A 19243-nucleotide genomic window follows, 5' to 3' on the forward strand; every position below is an offset into this window, starting at 1 on the left:
AAGACTCTGTCTCAAAAAAAAAAAAAAAAAAAAAAAATCTTAATGTAAAGGGATGTAAGCAGAATATTAATACAATCATTCCTATTATTCCCATTACCTGTTAAGTTCATCCAGGCATAAGCGCAGTGTTTCATAAGTTGTTAGAGCAATTTCACATTTCCTCTGCTTTACACGAATTAGTTCATTATCTTTTCTGTTTCCATGTAAAATAGTGACTCTGAAATATCCCCAGGTGTCCAATTCATCCTTCCAGTTGTAGAGGACAGAAAGAGGAGCAACTATTAAGAACATCTAAAAGAAGAATAAAAAAATTTTGTTGTTTTTTAAAAACTGAAAAGTAATCCCATAATGAAATCAAGAATATCAATAGTCCTCTTCCTTAATTTTGACATCTAGTTAGTAACAACAAATACAACTGAGTGATTAGCTATATCTGGACATTGAAGATTCTCAAAAAGTACTTTGCTATTTAATTAGCTTTTTATCAGGACATAATAGACACCTAACCTTGCTCAAAGAAACACGTGTTTTTTATTTCCCCCTACCAAAAAGGCATTTAGAAATAAGAAAGAAGTAACCTTCCAAAGGAGAGAAAAGAATAAAATCTAGATCCCAATAACAGCTTCAAAGGCCAAGTGGGTAATGTACACACACCAGCAGGCCACGTGTTCTTCTTGAAATATATGGTCTCCTTAAGCTCTCCTTTCTTTTGCATTTTCCTAGTCCATTTCCTCTTCCCCTCTCTCAGATACTCTCAGTTAAAGAACTGGAAAATTTACTGGAAAATTGAAGAAATCAGAAGAAAACTTCCTGGATGAACTTCTCTCAGTAGCGTATCAATAACCTATCTATATTCATTTCCATATATTTTGCCCTCCCACCTGCTGCCATGGATATGCTGTTCATGTTCTTCTCCAAAAACAACTCCTGAATGTATACAGTAGCTCCCATTCCTTCTCATCAACCTAAAGTCAATGCTGCAGAAAGGGCCCCCAATCTCCCCTACCTTATTAACTTTTCTATTTTAATGAACTACATCACCTACGGAAAAGCATGTTCAAATATTTCCCAGAGTTAAAAAAATTCAAAAAATGAAAATTTACAAAAATCTCTTTTCCTTAACCCAACATCTGTCTCTAGCTATTACCTCATTACTCTACTCTCCCTATAGCAAAGATCCTCAAGAGTTATCAATATTTAACTCTCCTCCTGTTCTCTCTTGAAACTCAGGTAAATAGGACTTCTGCTCTAATAATGCCTACCAATCAGTCCCTCTGAGGATCACCAACATCTCTCTGGTTATTCCTCACATTCATGTACCTTTCCTGTACTAACCCAGAATCCTCTGTCATCAGCCATTTTAACTTTTTAATGTTTTTATTTCTCCCTGTTACCACTATTCTTATCCTGTTATGTTTAAAAGGGTTACCAGTGTGATTCTTTTTTAAAGTTTTATACTTGATCTACTTGACAGAGAGGAACCAACTAAACATACAGAAAAAATTCAGTTTAACAAAGAAATAATACAATACTGCTCTAAATTCTGCCCTGTTTTCTGTGAAACATTTCATCTAGGCCATTTGTTCACTCTAAAAAGTCAAATTTGTGACTGTGTTTTGGAAAGAGAAAGAAGAAGAAAGAAAATCAACATGCTGAATGTGAGAGCTCCTTTTTCCCAAGCCACCATCAAATGTAAGTACTTCTTATACTTGATTCATCGCCAAGTATGTCTGTCCTTTGGGGGAAAGTTAATCCTATGATTTCCATTTCTCTTTGACTTTCGAATATGAAATTAGGTCTCCAAGTACTAAGTCCAATTAGTGGCTCCCTTGGATTTTTTTGCATATTACAGGATGACAATGCTAGGTGCAAACTGCATCTGAGCACTCTTAGTAGTTTTTCACTTGAGAGGCCGTGCATCGAAGGTGCCAATGAATCTAGAGTCCCGGCATCAGCCCTAAGATTCCAGAAGATGTTTAAAAATTAAGGTGGCAACATAATTTTTGGTATTTCTTACAAACTTTGGTCTTCGAAATTATGAAAGGTGAAATAATGGTTCAAAACTTCATTTTGGTAGTGAAAGATGTCAGAGAACTGAGTTACGCTATTATGCAGAGTCCATGGAAAGTACATTAAGAACTTAGCATTTCCTACAATCCAATAAATAATATCTCATTGAATAAGTCTTTTTTAAGGAAATGATGCCAAAACAATAAAATGGAAAGCAGTGTCCAGCTGCTAAGTCACTACACACAAAGCAACTCTGGGAGCTATTCCTCTAATCCAAGTACTAACCAGGTCCGACCCTGCTTAGCTTCCAAGATCAGATGAGATGTGGTGTGTTCAGAGTGGTACTGCTGTAGACATGGGGGAAGGGTGATAATTCTTATTCTGAAGCTAAAATACGATTTTATAAAACTGGATATAAAATTAACACAAATAAAATTAAAATTCATTTGCTTAAATATTATTAAAATTAACAGAAGCTAGGTTAAATAGTGTAACTAGAGAATACTGAATTATTTGTATCTTTCAATAAATCTAGCTCAATTATTAAGGAGTTTTCTATCAAATCTGATTCGTCAGGAAGTACGGCATAGGAAAACGATGTGGTGTGGACTGTGACGAGATACTCAAAGATTGTGTGATAATTTTTATGGCAGAAGTAGTAATAGTATTAATAATAACCATTATTGAGCACTTACTGTGTGCCAAGGAGTTCAGAAGCAGTTTACAGAAATTAACTCAGGGACTTTACTCAGAAACACAGATGAGGAAACTGAGGTACAGAGATATTAAATAACACACTCAAGGTCATACTGCTATTAAGTAGCAAAGCAACTATTTGAACCTAGGTCTGCCTAATTCTAAAACTCTTAACTACCATGATATATCATGTTAGCACCTTCAATCGAAAAGTCTATGCTCTTGAGATGTGTAACTTTATTTATCACTGTAACTTCAGTACTTCATATAGTTCCAAGAAAATAGAAGGAGTTCAATTGATGGATGAATTAATACATGAAACCATACATGTCGATGCTAAGTTAGGAAAAATAACATACGTTCAGAGGACAGTGACAGATTATAATAGAGTTGAAACAAAGTTTCCGCATGGGAAGAAGTGTGATATCAAAATGAAAAATAAATTATACCTTTACAGAAAAATTACAGAACGTAAAATTGGAAGCTTTGCAGAAAACTCAAAGTTCTAAAAAAAAAAAAAAAGTCTCATATTTATTGCTACGATCTTAACTCTCTCAAAAATACCCAACATAATTTATACCCTACTGTGTGCATAGATGATCATTTTTTCCTTCAGTATACAGAGGTTATTTAATATACAGAAATTTCAGTTTAGAATCCACTGTAGTCAGGGGCCCTTCCAAGTCATTTGTATAAAAACAGCATAAGTTTTGACAGAATATCAAATTTTGGCATTAAATAAAGTCATTAACTATGTTGGGTATTTTTGAGAGTTAAGATTGGAGAGATAAATACAAAAATTTTTTTTTTTAGAACTTTGAGTTTTCTAGCAAAGATTCCAATTTTACGTTCTGTAATTTTTCTGTAAAGGTATAATTTATTTTGCATTTTGATATCACACTCATTCCCATGTGGAACCTGTGTTGCAAGTCTACTGTCACTGTCCTCTGAACATACATTATTATTCCTAACTTAGTGTCGACATGTACGGTTTCATGTATTAATTCATGCATCAATTGAACACCTTCTATTTTCTAAGTACATGAAGCACTCAAGTTTGGCATTATGCCAAAACTTGATATTCTATCAAAACAGAAAGTTACAAACCAAATCAATAAATATCAACTCTTGCAATTAAAAAAGAGAAGTAAATAAGAAATATAAGAATGGAAATGACAAGCAAAGTTAACTATAAATTCAACACAATATCAACTAATATATATCAATAGGTTTTGAGGAGAAATTGGAGAAAATTTATTTTTCATAAGTTGAGAAAACCTGAGGAGAAACTACCAAATGATAACTTATATTATAAAGCTAAAATAACTAAAACTGTTTAGCACTGGAAGAGAAATGAACAAATAATTAGGACAGAATAATACGTCTAGAAATACAAATGAGTTTAATTTTACACAAAAGTGGCCCTTCAAATCACTGTGGAAAAGCAGACCTATTCAACAAATGACATTAAGATAACTGGCTAACCACCTGAGAAAAATAAAATTGGATTACTAGACACCTACAGCAAAATAAATTCTAGCTGAAACAAAGATACAAAGGTATAAAATGAAATCACACGTATTATAAAGAAACCATGAGTGAATGTACTTATAATTTTAAAGTATAAAAGGTTTTTCTAGGCAAACATAAAACTCAGAAACTATAAAGACCAATACCTGTAACTACCTAAACATTTGTAAAAAATCAATACACAATTCAAAGCTGACTCTGTATGACGAAGAAATATTTTCAAAACATATAATGAGCAAAAAATTAGATTCTAGGATATATCGTTAAGGACTATTAATCAAAGACTATGATTAAAAACAAGAATTAGATTTAAAAATAGCTTTTAAGCATCTGAAATGCTACAGCTTCACTCATAAAGAAATGTAAATCAAAGCAAGATAAAAATTTTAAATCTCTTTGTCATAAATTTATGTTTGCTAATACCTAGTGCAAATAAAAAGGTGGAAACAGACATTCTTACACACCATTGGTGGGGATAAAGGGTAATTTAACTCCATTATCAAAAAGTAATCCCCTAAATCCCGCTCCACTATCCAATTCCAGTACTGAGAATTTATCCTACAGTTGTTGCAAAAGTTGTCAAGATATATGCATAAGGATGCTCATGGGAGCATCATGTGCAACATAATCCTCTCGGTACCTATGAAGAACTAAAAAAATAGTGTATAGTAAATAAAATAATTATAAAATGTTTTTGTTAAATTGTCATTGAAATTATTTCTGATGCTCATATTATGATTGCTACAAAAATCCTCCTCTTTTGCATTAATTATGAATTTCACTTAGAATCTCTCAAGCTTCATCATGCAAGATAATATTTTATAATAAATTTACTATGATTCATAAAACCTGAAAAACTTAGCCTACATCTAAAGCGTCATTCCAAAAATCAATGTTTAAAATGCAGAGCTTGTATCTTTTAAGAATTTATTCTTGGCACAAAACATTCATGCATTCTTAGATGATTTATTCACACCTGAAAAGTTTTTAAATGTATATGAGATGGATCGTATCACACACACATACCTTAGGCCCACCACTCCTTAATTTGTAACACTCAGTTCATTAAAGGGCTTTCTTCAACAAGCTTCACCATTAATTTTTCAGAATTCAATTGTAATTCTGGCATTAGCATAATAAATACAAAAGAACTGATTTCTTCTCCATTTCACAAACTGTCTTTTTAAAACGTACATTGTTTTAAATGAACCAATACAAATTTATCTTTTAAAACTTTCAAAGTTACAATTTTTGTTGGTATTTACTTTTGGGAAATACTGTAGAATGTCACTGGGGATTTCATTAAAAACTCTAAATTCCAGTTCAAATGACTAACTCAATATATGTTTGTGTTGATGCCAGTGAAACAAAAGAACAAATCTAAGAAATCCATCATAGTGGTAGAATGCCTGGAAGGGCAGCACCAGCAGGTCGGAACACCGCAGGAGCAGATGAGAACTAGCTCGCGTGAAGAACTGAGAGACCCATCTTACACCTCTGAAAGCAAAAACCGCCCCCGCCCTCCTCCACTAAAAACTTTACTCTTCCTACAAGGAACCTAAAAAACAACGATAAGCAAAACAAAACTCAACAAACCAGCTAAGGCAGTTGGAAAGACTGAGTCAAGAAAAATAATGGCCAAGTAATTTTAAGAAGGAAAAGTTACACCAGTCATCAAAGAAACTGATACTAGCATCAGTATGCAACTTTCCCTGCATAAAGCACTGTATATATTTTTCTAAAGCAAAATTTATTTGGAAGAATTCCATAGTGAGTGTTAGGACTCACGGAAATTTCCGAATTTCATCAATTAAAAAAGTCCTTAATACTTCCAAACAATTAAATAAAAAAATCCTTTCCAAGGAAAAAAGTCAGGTTGACATTGAACTCTCATGTGCAATATGGAGTGACAGAAGATAATAAAATGAGTTTTGTCATGATAAAAGAAAATTTTGGCCGGGCGCGGTGGCTCAAGCCTGTAATCCCAGCACTTTGGGAGGCCGAGACGGGCGGATCACGAGGTCAGGAGATCGAGACCATCCTGGCTAACATGGTGAAACCCCGTCTCTACTAAAAAATACAAAAAACTAGCCGGGCGCGGTAGCGGGCGCCTGTAGTCCCAGCTACTCGGGAGGCTGAGGCAGGAGAATGGCGCAAACCAGGGAGGCGGAGCTTGCAGTGAGCCGAGATCCGGCCACTGCACTCCGGTCTGGGGGACGGAGCGAGACTCCGCCTCAAAAAAAAAAAAAAAAAAAAGAAAATTTTGAACTTAAAATTCTATAGGCAGATAAGCCTATGGATAATCAAGTGTGACAGCAATACACAAACACAAAAAATTTACCGAAGAACTTTTTTCTTTTTCTGAGACAGAGTCCCACTCTGTCACCCAAGTGGGAGTGCAGTGGCACAATCATGGCTCACTGCAGCCTCAACCTCCTGAGCTCAAGTGATCCTCCTACCTCAGCCCCCTGAGTAGCTGGGACTACAGGCACAAACCACCACACCTGGCCTCTGAAGAATTAACGGAAGACATTAAGCAAAAGTTGGTATGAACACAAAGAGAAATAAACTGAAAGTCATAACAGGAAAATTTAACATATTTCTTTCCAGATCCAAATGCTCAGACAAAAAGAAAATAACACTATTAAACATTTTAACAATGCAATTAACAAACATGATTAAATAGAAATATATAAAACCGAATGCACAATATAAGCAAAATGACAGAGACTACACCATGCACAACATCAAAGCATAAAAACTGATCCACGGATGTCACCACAAATAAAAAAAATCAAGGCTGTTATCTGATGCAACAAAACTAGAAATTGTCAAAAAGAGTTCAGCCCTCCTATCATCCTGTGTCCCAACAATAGCTATTCACTTGGAAATTTTAAAACTTCTCTTTTAAATAGTACTTGGGTAAAAGAGAATAAAAATTGGGGCCACAGACAATTTAGAAAAGACTAATGAAAAGACTACATATTAAAAACTATGGAACACAGCCAAAGGAGTACTGAAAGGAACTTTTTTTTGAGACAGGGTCTTCTCTGTTGCCCAGGCTGGAGTGCAGTGGCATGGTCACGGCTCACTGCAGCCTAGAACTCCCGGGCTCATGAGATTCTCTCACCTCCGCCTCCCCGGTAGCTGAGACCACAGGCCCACACTACCACACCTGGCTGTTTCATTTTTTTTTATTTTCTGTAAAGACAGGGTCTCCTTATGGTGCTCAGGCTGGTCTCAAACTCCTGGGCGATCCTCCCGCATCAGCCTTCCAAAGTGCTGGGATTACAGGTGTGAGTAACCATGCCTGGCCCAAAGGAACACTTACAGCTTTAAGGTAATTTATTAGAATACAAAAAGACTGGAAATAAATAAATTAAGAGATCAACTGAAGAAGGTAAATAGCGATGTACATTATAGCAAGGAATTTACAGTTGTTCCTCCGTATCTGTGGGTTTCATAACAGTGGATTCAACTAACTACAAACTGAAATACTAAAAAATTCCATCTGCACTAAACATGTACACAGACCTTGTCATTATTTCCTACACAAAACAATATAAAAGCTATTTATGTAGACTTTACATTGCACTAAGTAAACTACAGATGATTTAAGGTATATGGGAGGATAACAGGTTATATGTAAATATACTATTTTATATCAAGGACTTGAGAATCCACACATTTTGGTACCCAAGAGAGGTCCTGGAACCAATTCCACATGGATACCAAGGGACAACTGTGTGTGTGTGTGTGTGTGTGTGTGTGTGTGTGAGATATGATACATCATATATGCATACACACACACATACATATATATATAAAGAGAAAGAAAAAGAAAGGAGAGGAATTTGAGTCAACTGAGGTAACTATTATAAGCATATTTTACCACATTATCAAATGAGTATCTTTGTTAACTTTACTTTCTTTCATTCTTGTTCCTTTTTTTTTTTGGAGACAGGGGTCTCACTTTATTGCCCTGGCTGGAATGCAGTGGTGCAAACATGGCTCACCACAGCCTCAACCTCCCCAGGCTCAGGTGATCGTCCCACTTCAGCCTCTGAAGTACCTGGGACTACTGGACACACCACCACACCTAGCTAATTTTCTGTATTTTTAGTAGGAAAGATGTTTTGACATGTTGCCCAAGTTGGTCTTTAACTCCTGGGCTCAAGCAATTCGCCTTCCTTGGCCTCCCAAAGTACTGGGATTACAGGCATGAACCACTGTGCCTGGCCCATTCTTGTTCTATAATATTTTAAATATCTTTTAAGTATTTTAATATATTTAAAATATTACTTTTCCCTGTTTTGTTCTCTCTCCTGTCTGCTGTCACAGTGGCATAAAAGAGATATATATAGGCTCTGTAGTGACATTGAGAACCAGGGAACAACTGAATTCAGAGCTAAAAACAGTACTTGAGCTATTGAATCCTTAAAATACATTAAGTACCGTTATTATCTTCAGGATCACATTGAATTTGATACTCAGGATGCATTTATGCTATTGAAAAACTAAGAGAATTTAAAATGACAGCAATTATAATATCTTGAGCCAGTAGTTCTGAAAAGTTTGCATTGAAATGGTCTTTATAATCGACAAAAGTAAACTTGGACTTCTCAGCAATCTTGTACTTAAGACCTGTATGAAAGAGTCTGTTTTAAAACTTATGGTAAGTAGTTCATTACCAAATATGATAAAAGATTTCATAAAATCACTTCATTTTTATTCTTATCTGGTTTGCTGGAGGCTGAGAATAGTATTTTTAAAAAGACATGTAAGTATAGTATACTTTTTTATATTTCACTGCTTTATTAGAAATCTTTTTGTAAGAATCCTATATAACATATTTATGAACATACATTTATGAAGGAGAAAACTGAAGTATGGATATGAATAGCATTCACAGACATAATGGCAGAGACAAAAATAAGCACAGACCTAGTCTTTCTGATTCCAACTTTCTTGTATTCATAGAACATATTTCGTATTTTTTGGATGCAATTAGTCAGCTAGACAACTTGAAATAAGTTCATGAAGCACTTTTGTTACCAATATCTGTAACTATCGCCTTTACATTCTCACGTAAATAAAAAACAATATAATGAAGCTTTTACATATACATTTACATATACATAACTTTACATACACATTCATGGCAGTTTAACAAATCAACCTAAGTAAATCACGTAAATCCAGCCAAGCAACAGATTAAAACCCCAAAGCAAACCCAAGCTGAAATTCTGTTTTGCCATTATGATAGTCAATCAAATTTAACTTGCGAATAAAATTGGTAATCTTTCAAAAAGTAGAACTATAAAACAAATATTTTAATAATATCTTTAAATTCTAAGATTTTAAAATTTATACTAATACATTTTAATGTGTGATATTTAAATATTTCTATATGCTTTTGTAATACCAGCATCATGAGTCAAATATGTCTAGAGATTTTACCTTTTTTGCTGTAGAAGAAGGGGGTTCCTTTTTCATACTTCTTAGTAAAAACTCTGGCATGTTATTTTCAATATCCTCACGAGTTCCCTTTTTATGCAAAACTGCAGCCAGAAATGAAATAACCTGGGGAAAAAAGACTTTTTCAATCACTATGTATAATGTATCATGACGTACAAAATTTCACTGCTTACATGACTATTCAATTAGTGACAAAGTATGTACAAAGAGATTTGTTGGGTGGAAAACAGAACATGAAATATTGGTACAGATTTTCTTTATTTCTAATAACAAACAGTATTTTTCACACTTGTAAACAAATAAATAAAAATCCTCACATTACCCTCTTTTCACGATAACTTCTACCTACCCAATGAATTCTTTCTTAATTCCGTCACTTGAGACACTACCTTTTTATTTGTTTCTAACCATGGAAACTATCTCTTCATATCCTCTATTAAAATAAACTGTATACATTCTTGTTTCCACGTAGAAAATAAACTCAAGGGGATAATATTTGGCCCATAAATTTGTACATTTCTATTTATCTAATAAATAGATGTGAAATGGCAAAATGTTATTTTAAGATAGACTAATTCACTAAAATATACAACATTTTGAATAACAGCTCATCTCCAAAAATCAAGTGAGAAAAACAGACAGATAGAAAAAAGGAACCATAACCTCATATGATAAAGAGCAAGAAATACTGAATTGATTAGACTTCGAATCAAATGTTGGCTCTGATCGCTTGCCTGCTCTATGAACTTGGACAAGGCAGTTAACCTCTCTGAATAGTATCTGTAAAAATGGCAAAAAATAATTTTGGTAGGGTTGTTTTAAAGATTGGGAAGAAAGGTATATGAGGTATCCATATGGAAGAAAATAATTGATCATTACCTTACAAAAATAAATTCTATAAGAAAAAAACTATATAAAACAAAAAACTATGCGAGAATCAGAAAAACTATAGAAAAAAGTATACTTAACAAGGGTGTGGATACCTAGTCTGAACCCCAAATGATAGAAGAAAATAAGTGATACAGGAGAAGTGTCTGAAGAAATAAAAGCTGAAAACTTCACTGATTTTTAAAAAATCAAGCCACAGATTCAAAATCTTCTTCTAAGAACCAAAACCAAAACAAAATAATTTTAGTTATAATTTTAATGTATGTGTAAATAAATTTTTAAAATAGGACTATTATTTCTGTATGTTATTCTGCTCCTTGCTTTTTTTCACTTAAACATGGGTCTTGGAGATCTTTTTATGTTGGTACGTAAGGATTGTCCTCATTCATTCATTAATACGTTACCACATACTATAGATGATATGTTCTGTAACCTTACCATTCCTCTAGGGACCTAGGGAGAAAGATTTTGGGGTTGTTGCCTATTTTAGGAAATGGCAAATAGTGAATACCTATAGGATAGAATCCTAAGAGTATTTCTGTGTAGGATAGATTCCTAAAAGTCAAGTTTCTGGGTGAAGTGTATAAATCTTTTTCTTTTGAAACAAGGTCTTGCTCCGTCGCCCAGGCTGGAGCATCGTGGTGATCTCAGCTCACAGCAACCTCTGCCTCCTCTTCAAGTGATTCTCATGCCTCAGCCTCCCAGCTAGCTGGGATTATAGGCGTGTGCCACCACACCTGGCTAATTTTTGTATTTTTTAGTAGAAGCAGGGTTTCACCATGTTGGCCACGCTGGTCTTGAACTCCTGACCTCAAGTGATCCACCCACCTAGGCCTCCCAAAGTGCTGGGATTCCAGGTGTGAACCGCTGTACCCAGCCCAATCTGTCTATTTCTTTTAATCTGCCAGTTTTACCTGCATATATTTTGAAGCTCTGTTACAGAGTCACAGACCTTTATGGTTATATCTTCCTTATGAATTGACTGTTTTTTAACTATGAAATGTCCCTTATAGGCAGCTCTTTTACTCATTCTGACAATCTCTGATATTTAATTGGAATATTTAGTTCATTTACATTTAATGTAATTCTTATGTTTGGATTTGGATATAACATTTGCTTTCTGTTCATTCAGAAACACTCTGATTTTAACAGTTTGAACAACCTGTTTCCTGTTCTTCTTTCCTGCCTTCTTTCGGGTTGATATGGTATTTTTTAGAATTTGATTTTAATTTTTCTATTGATTTTTTATCTATACTTCTTTACTTTTTATTTTTAGTGGTTCCTCTAGTGATAAAATATACATTCTCAACTTTTTGCAGTGTGCCTAATAATGTACTGCTTCAGGTAAAATATGTTTCTTGTAATAGGTCATTCTATTCTCATTTTAAGGAATCTAAGAGTTAGGAATGCTACGTGTAATGCCTAAGATACCTAGCTGATAACTACCTAATACCTAAATTTCAAAGGTTAAACCAAACTTATTTGCAGAATATAACCAGTTTGGTTTTGGTATATATTATTTCCTTTTTTAAATTTCTGTGTTCTGTGTCCTAACATTTTGTTTAAGAGATAGGCCTCTATATGAGTAAGAGAAATTGGCTTGTAAATTTCCTGTGTTATAATGTTCTTGTCAGATTTTCTTATCAAAGTTATGCTGAACTCCTAAAACAAGGTGAGAATATTTTCCCCTTTTTCTAAACCCTGAAAGGGTCTGTTATAGATTAGCATTACAGTAATAATAAAAAATAATAAAACAGATTGGACTTCATAAAACTTTTGTGCATCAAAGTAAAATAACAAGAAAATAAAAAGACAACTACAGAATGGGAGAAAATATTTGCAAATCACATATCTGATGAGGGATTAGTATCTAAAATATACAAAGAATTCTTACAACTCAACAATAAAGAAGACAATGAAATTAAAAAACATGCAGCAGACTGAAATACATATTTCTTTCTCTAAAGATATACAAAGGGCCAAAAAAGCACACGAAGACATGTTCAACATCACTGGCCATTACAGAAATGCAAATCAAAACTGTAATGAAATACCATTTCACACATAGTAGGATGGCTAGTGCTGGCAATGATGCGTAATAACTACAAGTGGAAACAACCCAGAAACTAGAAAGAGGTGGGAGTTGCACAACATTCTGAATGCATTAAATGCACTCAATTAATCATTTTAAATAATGAACTGATGTTGTGTGGATTTAACCTCAATTTAAAAATTACATCTTGCAGTTTTATATGAATGCATTTGTGTTCCTTGCATATGATCTTGTATATAATACAAAAGTAGCTTTTGCAAATTATATTGGCTAAAATATTATTAAAAAATGACAAATAGGATGGTTAAAACTTGTCCTAAGTTTTAAAATATTCTAATAAAATCTGCATTTCAATTTGCAGGACTTATACCAAAGATTTTGGTGTCTGACCAACCAGCTTCATACTAGCTATGTGACATTGGGCAATTTACACAACTTTTCTATATATGTCAATATTTTCACCAATTAAATAGAGGCAAGAATACTTAATTAACATGAATGTTTAATGGAGAATGTTTATCATAGAGCCTGGCAAATATAGACAATGTAAGTTATAACCACAGAATCCTACTGTTACCCAATACAACTTAAAATTCACTAACACATTCAATAAAAATATATCTATTACCTACTAAACACGAAGATGCTGGAATAGTCTAGAGGAAAGGCTATTTCTAGATGCTGGAACAGTCGAGATGAAAGGCTATTTCTATCATTCAGCAGTTTGAAATCAAGCTGATTTGGGGGGCAGGGAGGAGGTAGTTAGATGTGCTGAAGGAGCATGGTTGAGAAAAAAGTAGACAGATGAACAGAAAATAAACAGTTACTGAAGAATCCAGTGAGAGATTAATGTGAGCAAACTGACTGATGTAGAACATAAATTAAAAGAAAGAGAAAGGATACTCCACAAATGACTGAGTTTCGGCATTGGACTATTTATTGTTAACACCACCTAAGTAAAAGATCTTTGATGCATGTTCACAATTTTCATTTTATAAATACTTTTAAAGTTATGTTTTCTATTAAAAATAATCTAAGACTAGAACTTACTGAATTCCTTGATGGTGTAAATAAGCATAATATTTTGGGTTCTGACTACCTTTTGGAATATAATTTAACACTGATCACAGAAAATTTATAATTAAAAGTATAGGTAATTGGCATATTGACTGGAAAGGGGCATGAAAAAACTTTTTAGGGTAATGGAATTGTCCTGTATTTTGATTAGCACATTAGTTACACAGACAGACACATTTGTCAAAGCTCATTAAGCAGTACACCTGAGATCTGTGCATTTTACTGTTTAATTAAGTGTACCTTAATTAAAGAATTAAAGATACACACATGTATACACACACACACACCATATTGATAGATACACTCTTTTTAATTTTAGGTAACTGGTCTTCAAAGGCTACTGAAAAGGCAAAAGAGATACCTATTAGATACCATAACAATTTAAATGAGGTAATACAAGATCTAATCCACTGATTTGCTCCTAACTCACCTATGGATTGTTTCATTATAGGAAAATTATATTCCTAATTGTACAAATTCATAATTCAATTTGTTCATCTATCCAAGGTGATACACAATCTTAATTCTAACTTCATTTGTCATATTCTCTAACACAAAGATATGTGAAATGTATCTTATATTTAAGAATCTCAGATCTTTGGAAGATGTTTCATAGGTGGTGGCTAAATTTATAAACTCTAATTACAGATTAGTTTTACTTAATTCACTAAATCCACTAATGATTTTTAAAAATCTTTGTATCTCATTTAAATCATCTATACTACCTCTTAACACTACTCATCCACCCACTCCCAAAAAACTTAAGCTGAAATAATAAACTTTACTTTAGTTGAGAATACAAACTAACTGGAGAAGCTAGCTAAAACCACTAACAAACTCTTAGCTATATATTAATTAAAATATACTAATAGGTATTATGGCAATGCTAGCAGTAATGTGTCAATATACAAAAGACAGTTAGGGAAGGATGTGAAGAACAGCACAGGCAGATTTTATGGACCAGGACTATAAATGGCACTTACCACGTCTACCCTTATTTCTGTTGGCGGAACCCAGTCACAAGCTCCACTGACATGCAAGGAGACTTGGGAAATGCAGTCTCTGTCAGCTAGCCCAAACTCTAAGAAGGCAAAGGAAATATGTATTTTGGGTGGAGATCTAGCCATCCTATCACACTACAATGGTCCAGCAGAGGTCTATCAAAATATTAATACACAGAAGACTAGAGACAAATTTTACAATGAAGGTTTTGTAACTTATCTGCAAAGAAAAAGCCAGAACATGTTTTATTGTGGAAGAGTTCTAAAATTGCTTATAGATGAAAAGAACAAAAACAAATATTTAAATCAGTCACCTCTAAAATAGTGAAAGGCCAAAAACTGCATTTCAGAAATGAAATACCACTCTGGGAAAGCTTTCTGTTTTTACATGCATTCCTTTCTAAATTCTGTCGGCCAACAGTTTTACAAGTCATCTTTCCTCACACGGTCAGCTCACGACATAGAGAGTCAATCTGAGGCTGGGGAAAAGGGCAACAAACCTTCCCTTAGACCAGCACAGAAGAAGGCAGAGCAAAAATTGTCTATTTCTTATAGGACAAAAAGAAAAAAAAAGTCTACTACCTTACTTGTCAACTCCCTGGGAGATAAAAAGGTACAGAGAGAGTGGTTCAGAATCACACTTCAAAAGTATGATTTTTGCTTGCTTTGAAAAAAAAAAAAAAAACAAAACAAAACACAAAGTGCTGTTTTGAAATGGGGTCTCTCTCACTTATCTTTACAAAGCTCTCTCCTAAAATCAGAACTACATGCCAAAACAAGGAACACAATTTTATCTTTGAAATACTGGTACATTTTTGTTTCTGCTTAAAAGGGCTCAGGGATCTGGAGGGTAATTAACCTTCCATATTGGATATTATGGCATTTTCTCAATGAATGAAAACAAAGACAATATTATTCTTCTCTTTACTACTATATTCCTGAGGGAATAACTTGACTTGTGATCCCAAGAACCTTCATATTTTAGTGTAGTTTTGAAACTACTGAAGATCTTATTATCCAAAAAAGGTACTAAAAATAACCTAAGAAAGCTTTAATTATCAGCAATCCCATTTCTCTCAAGAGTGAGGTTTACATCTTTTTAATACGACAGCCTTCGGTAATGATATTTTCAATAATGTAATATCTAATAATATAGAAACAAAAATTCAAAGAATGTGTTCACGCTTTGCAAAATTCTATCTCTGCTACTCAAAAGGTACTACTATCTTCTTTGCATAGCAAATGAGAAAATAAATATGGTAAGACATATTACTGCATCTGCTTAATAGTAGTCCTCTTTAAGACTTTGGTGTCTGTAAAAACTAATTACCACATTACGATTAAAAACTAAATTATTCTGATTCAATGAATTTCAGCTCTTCTCTTTTGTGATACACCTTTCAAGTACTGTATTAGAGCTATGCCTCCAGCAAAAAATAAAATTCACTAAAACTCAATTCAAAACTCATAGTTTGGTGGGTTTCCAAAAGCGAAGTATGAAAACACCAATCTCCCTGTGGAGTCTTCTTGGACACCCCCAGGCAGGCTTGTTTCTCCCCTGCAACCCACTTACACTGACCAGACTAGATCATGACTCTTGGCCTCATTTCCTGTTGTGGACTCTGTAAGGCAGGTGTATTAGTCAGGGTTCTCCAGAGGAAGAGAACTAATGGAATAGAGATATACGGGGAGTTTATTAAGTGTTATCTCACACGATCACAAAGTACCACAACAGCCCGTCTGCAGGCTGAAAAGCAAGGACAGTCAGTCCGAGTTCCAAAACAGAAGAACTTGGGTCCAAGGGCAGGAAGCACCCAGCACGGGAGAAAGATGTAGGCTGGGAGGCTAGGCCAGTCTCTCTTTTCACATTTTTCTGCCTGCCTACTTTCTAGCCACACTGGCAGCTGGTAAGATTGTGCCCACCAGATTAAGGGTGGGTCTGTCTTTCCCAGCCCACTGACTCAAATGTTCATCTCTTTTGGCTCACCCTCACAGACACACCCAAGATCAATACTTTGGATCCTTCAATCCAATCAAGTTGACACTCAGTATTAACCATCGCAGTAGGTATCATATGCATTTATATTAGGCTCTTCAGTGCCAATCACAGCGCCTGGCCCAGACTGAGTACTTATTAAATGTCAACCAATTGAATGAATGGTTAAAAATTGAATAAAAGGCTTTTAATTAGCTGTATTATTAAGCCAAAAGATGAAGGCAATAAATGACTGAAGGAGAAAAAATAAAGAGTTCCAGAATAGAAATGAAACTGGTTACTTCTGTGCCTGACCCTAGATAGGGAAGTCATTCCTGTGCCTGTTTTATGTACTAAGTTAAAAAGCTGAACAAAATTGTCTCTAACATCATTTCCATTTCTAAAAGTATTTTTTTAAACAATGAAATGGTCATAATCCTATGTATAAATATTCATACAGAAGCCAGGCACAGTACTTCCTGCCTATAATCCCAGCACTTTGAGAGGTCAAGGCAGGCGGATCACTTGAGCTCAGGAGTTCAAGACCAGCCTGGGCAACATGGCAAAACCCCATCTCTACCAAAAATACAAAAAATTAGACGAGCGTGGTGGTGTGTGACTATGGCCCCAGTTATTTGGGAGGCTGAGGTGGGAGGATCACTTGAGCCCCAGAGGCGGAGGTTGCAGTGAGCCGAGATCTCGCTACTGCACTCCACCCTAAATGACAGAGTGAGACCCCCATTTCAAAAAAACAAAAAAAGAAAAAAAGATTCACACAGACTAAACATCCCTTAACCAATGTTCACTGAACTCACCAGATAATTAAAGTTTTCTCTCCCCTCTGAAAAACATACCGTCTGAGCAAAGACTCTCAAACTTGAGTGGGCCTTGGAATTAACTGAAGCATTTGTTAAAACACAGATTGCCATCCTCTCCTACTACCCAAGAGTTCACAATTCAGTATGTCTGCAGTGAGACCCCAGAATTTAGAGTCCTAACAAGCTCCCAGGTGACACTAATGCTGCTGACCCAAAGACTGACCCACTTTAGAGAACCACTGCTCCACCGTGCGCACCCGCTCACCTCTTTTCCTATCATCAAGCTGTCTGATTACCAAAGGTCAGGTTCCCAAACCTGTATACTCTAGTTGAAATTGTTTATTGTACTTACAGTAGCTAATTATCGCGTAAATGTACAAAAGGGATTCATTTTCAAGTGACCTGTTGAATTCGATGTGAAAATTCTGTGAAACATTGGGAGACAGTCATAAAAATCTTGGATTTTGTATTCAAAGTTCCTCCCAAGTATCTTCAATTTTTCAGTCCCACTAAAAGTAAAAATAGTAGGTGATGAACTGCATGATGTTAAACATATCAAGGGCACAATGGACATGAGGAAATCTGGGAGTGATAGACATGTTCATCATCTTGATTGTGATGATCTTTTCTTGGATGCGTGTATGTCGGATAAAATATATTAATGTCTGCTACTTTAAAATGCAACAAAAGGTGGATGGATATTACAAAACCATGTATAATGAAACAGTAACAGAATCTAAGTGGTGAGAATATGGCTTTTCATTGCACCATTCTTTTAACTCTTCTGTATTTTAGAAAAATGTCAGAAGATATTCAGGAAAAATTAGTTTATAATCTTTGACCAAAAAAAATCTGCTTATAAGATAGTAGTTATTATGTGACTCCATTTTTTGCTTATGTATGTTTGTGTGTGTGTTTACAGAAGTATATGTATGTATGTGGGCATATCATTACGTATGTTGCATATTCATCTGTGCCCTCTTCACCAGATCTGTTCTTCCAATTCACTTAAAAATACTCAAGTCTTTCCTATCCCCAAACAATACAAAACAAACAAAAAAGAAACCCCCTCAAATTCTCATCTCTCTTCAGCTACTACTAGGTCACTTTTATTCCCTTTCAAAGCCATTTACTAAAGAAGAAAATACACATTCTGTGTCCATGTCTTCACCTACTCCGTTATGGCTTGTGTTTGAAAGCTCCAGCAAAATGGCTCTTGCTCAGCATACCAACGATTTCTACGTCACTAGAACAAATGGACATTTTCAATTATCATCCCCTGTAGAATGCAAAATATTAAATTCACCTACTTTTAAATTTGAAATGAGGGAAGGAAACTTTATTTGGTATGTAAAAGAAGCTTAAAAAAAAGACTTCAATTTCATATCATGGCCAAATTAGAATATGAAAAGGGGGAAACTTAAGGGATGAAATCAAGAAAAAGGAAAAAAAAAGAAGATAAAACTATAGCTCAAAGAGTAAATGTCAATGGTCTATTTTCATTACCAATAAATTTTACTACATTGAAATTTTAGTTAGCACAGTAAACATTCACATTTCTTCAACTGGCTTAGTCGTATCTATAGAAGCTTTATCTATCTATAGGAGCTCTATCTTAAATGGGTCTTTCAAACCACCTATCTATGTAGAAATTATTCCCTGAGTTATAACAATAACCAGAGAACTAGGTCCATAAGCATCAGACAAATCCGGCTGA

The 19243-nt window shown here is 34.5% G+C and overlaps 1 protein-coding gene across 1 annotated transcript in view; it reads right to left on the bottom strand.

Annotated features, from left to right (window-relative positions):
• ERCC6L2 (excision repair cross-complementation group 6-like 2) overlaps positions 1 to 19243 on the bottom strand; it is a 240699-nt gene that overhangs the window by 109023 nt on the left and 112433 nt on the right. The window contains exons 4-5 of the mRNA XM_011927507.1: positions 9697 to 9819; positions 98 to 291 (exon numbers count right to left, since the gene is read on the bottom strand). Of these exons, the coding sequence (XP_011782897.1) occupies positions 98 to 291; positions 9697 to 9819 (317 nt within the window). The remainder of the gene's footprint in view (positions 1 to 97; positions 292 to 9696; positions 9820 to 19243) is intronic.

The sequence above is a fragment of the Colobus angolensis genome, unplaced genomic scaffold (genome assembly GCF_000951035.1).
Source record: "Colobus angolensis palliatus isolate OR3802 unplaced genomic scaffold, Cang.pa_1.0 Scaffold72, whole genome shotgun sequence".
NCBI lineage: Eukaryota > Metazoa > Chordata > Mammalia > Primates > Cercopithecidae > Colobus > Colobus angolensis.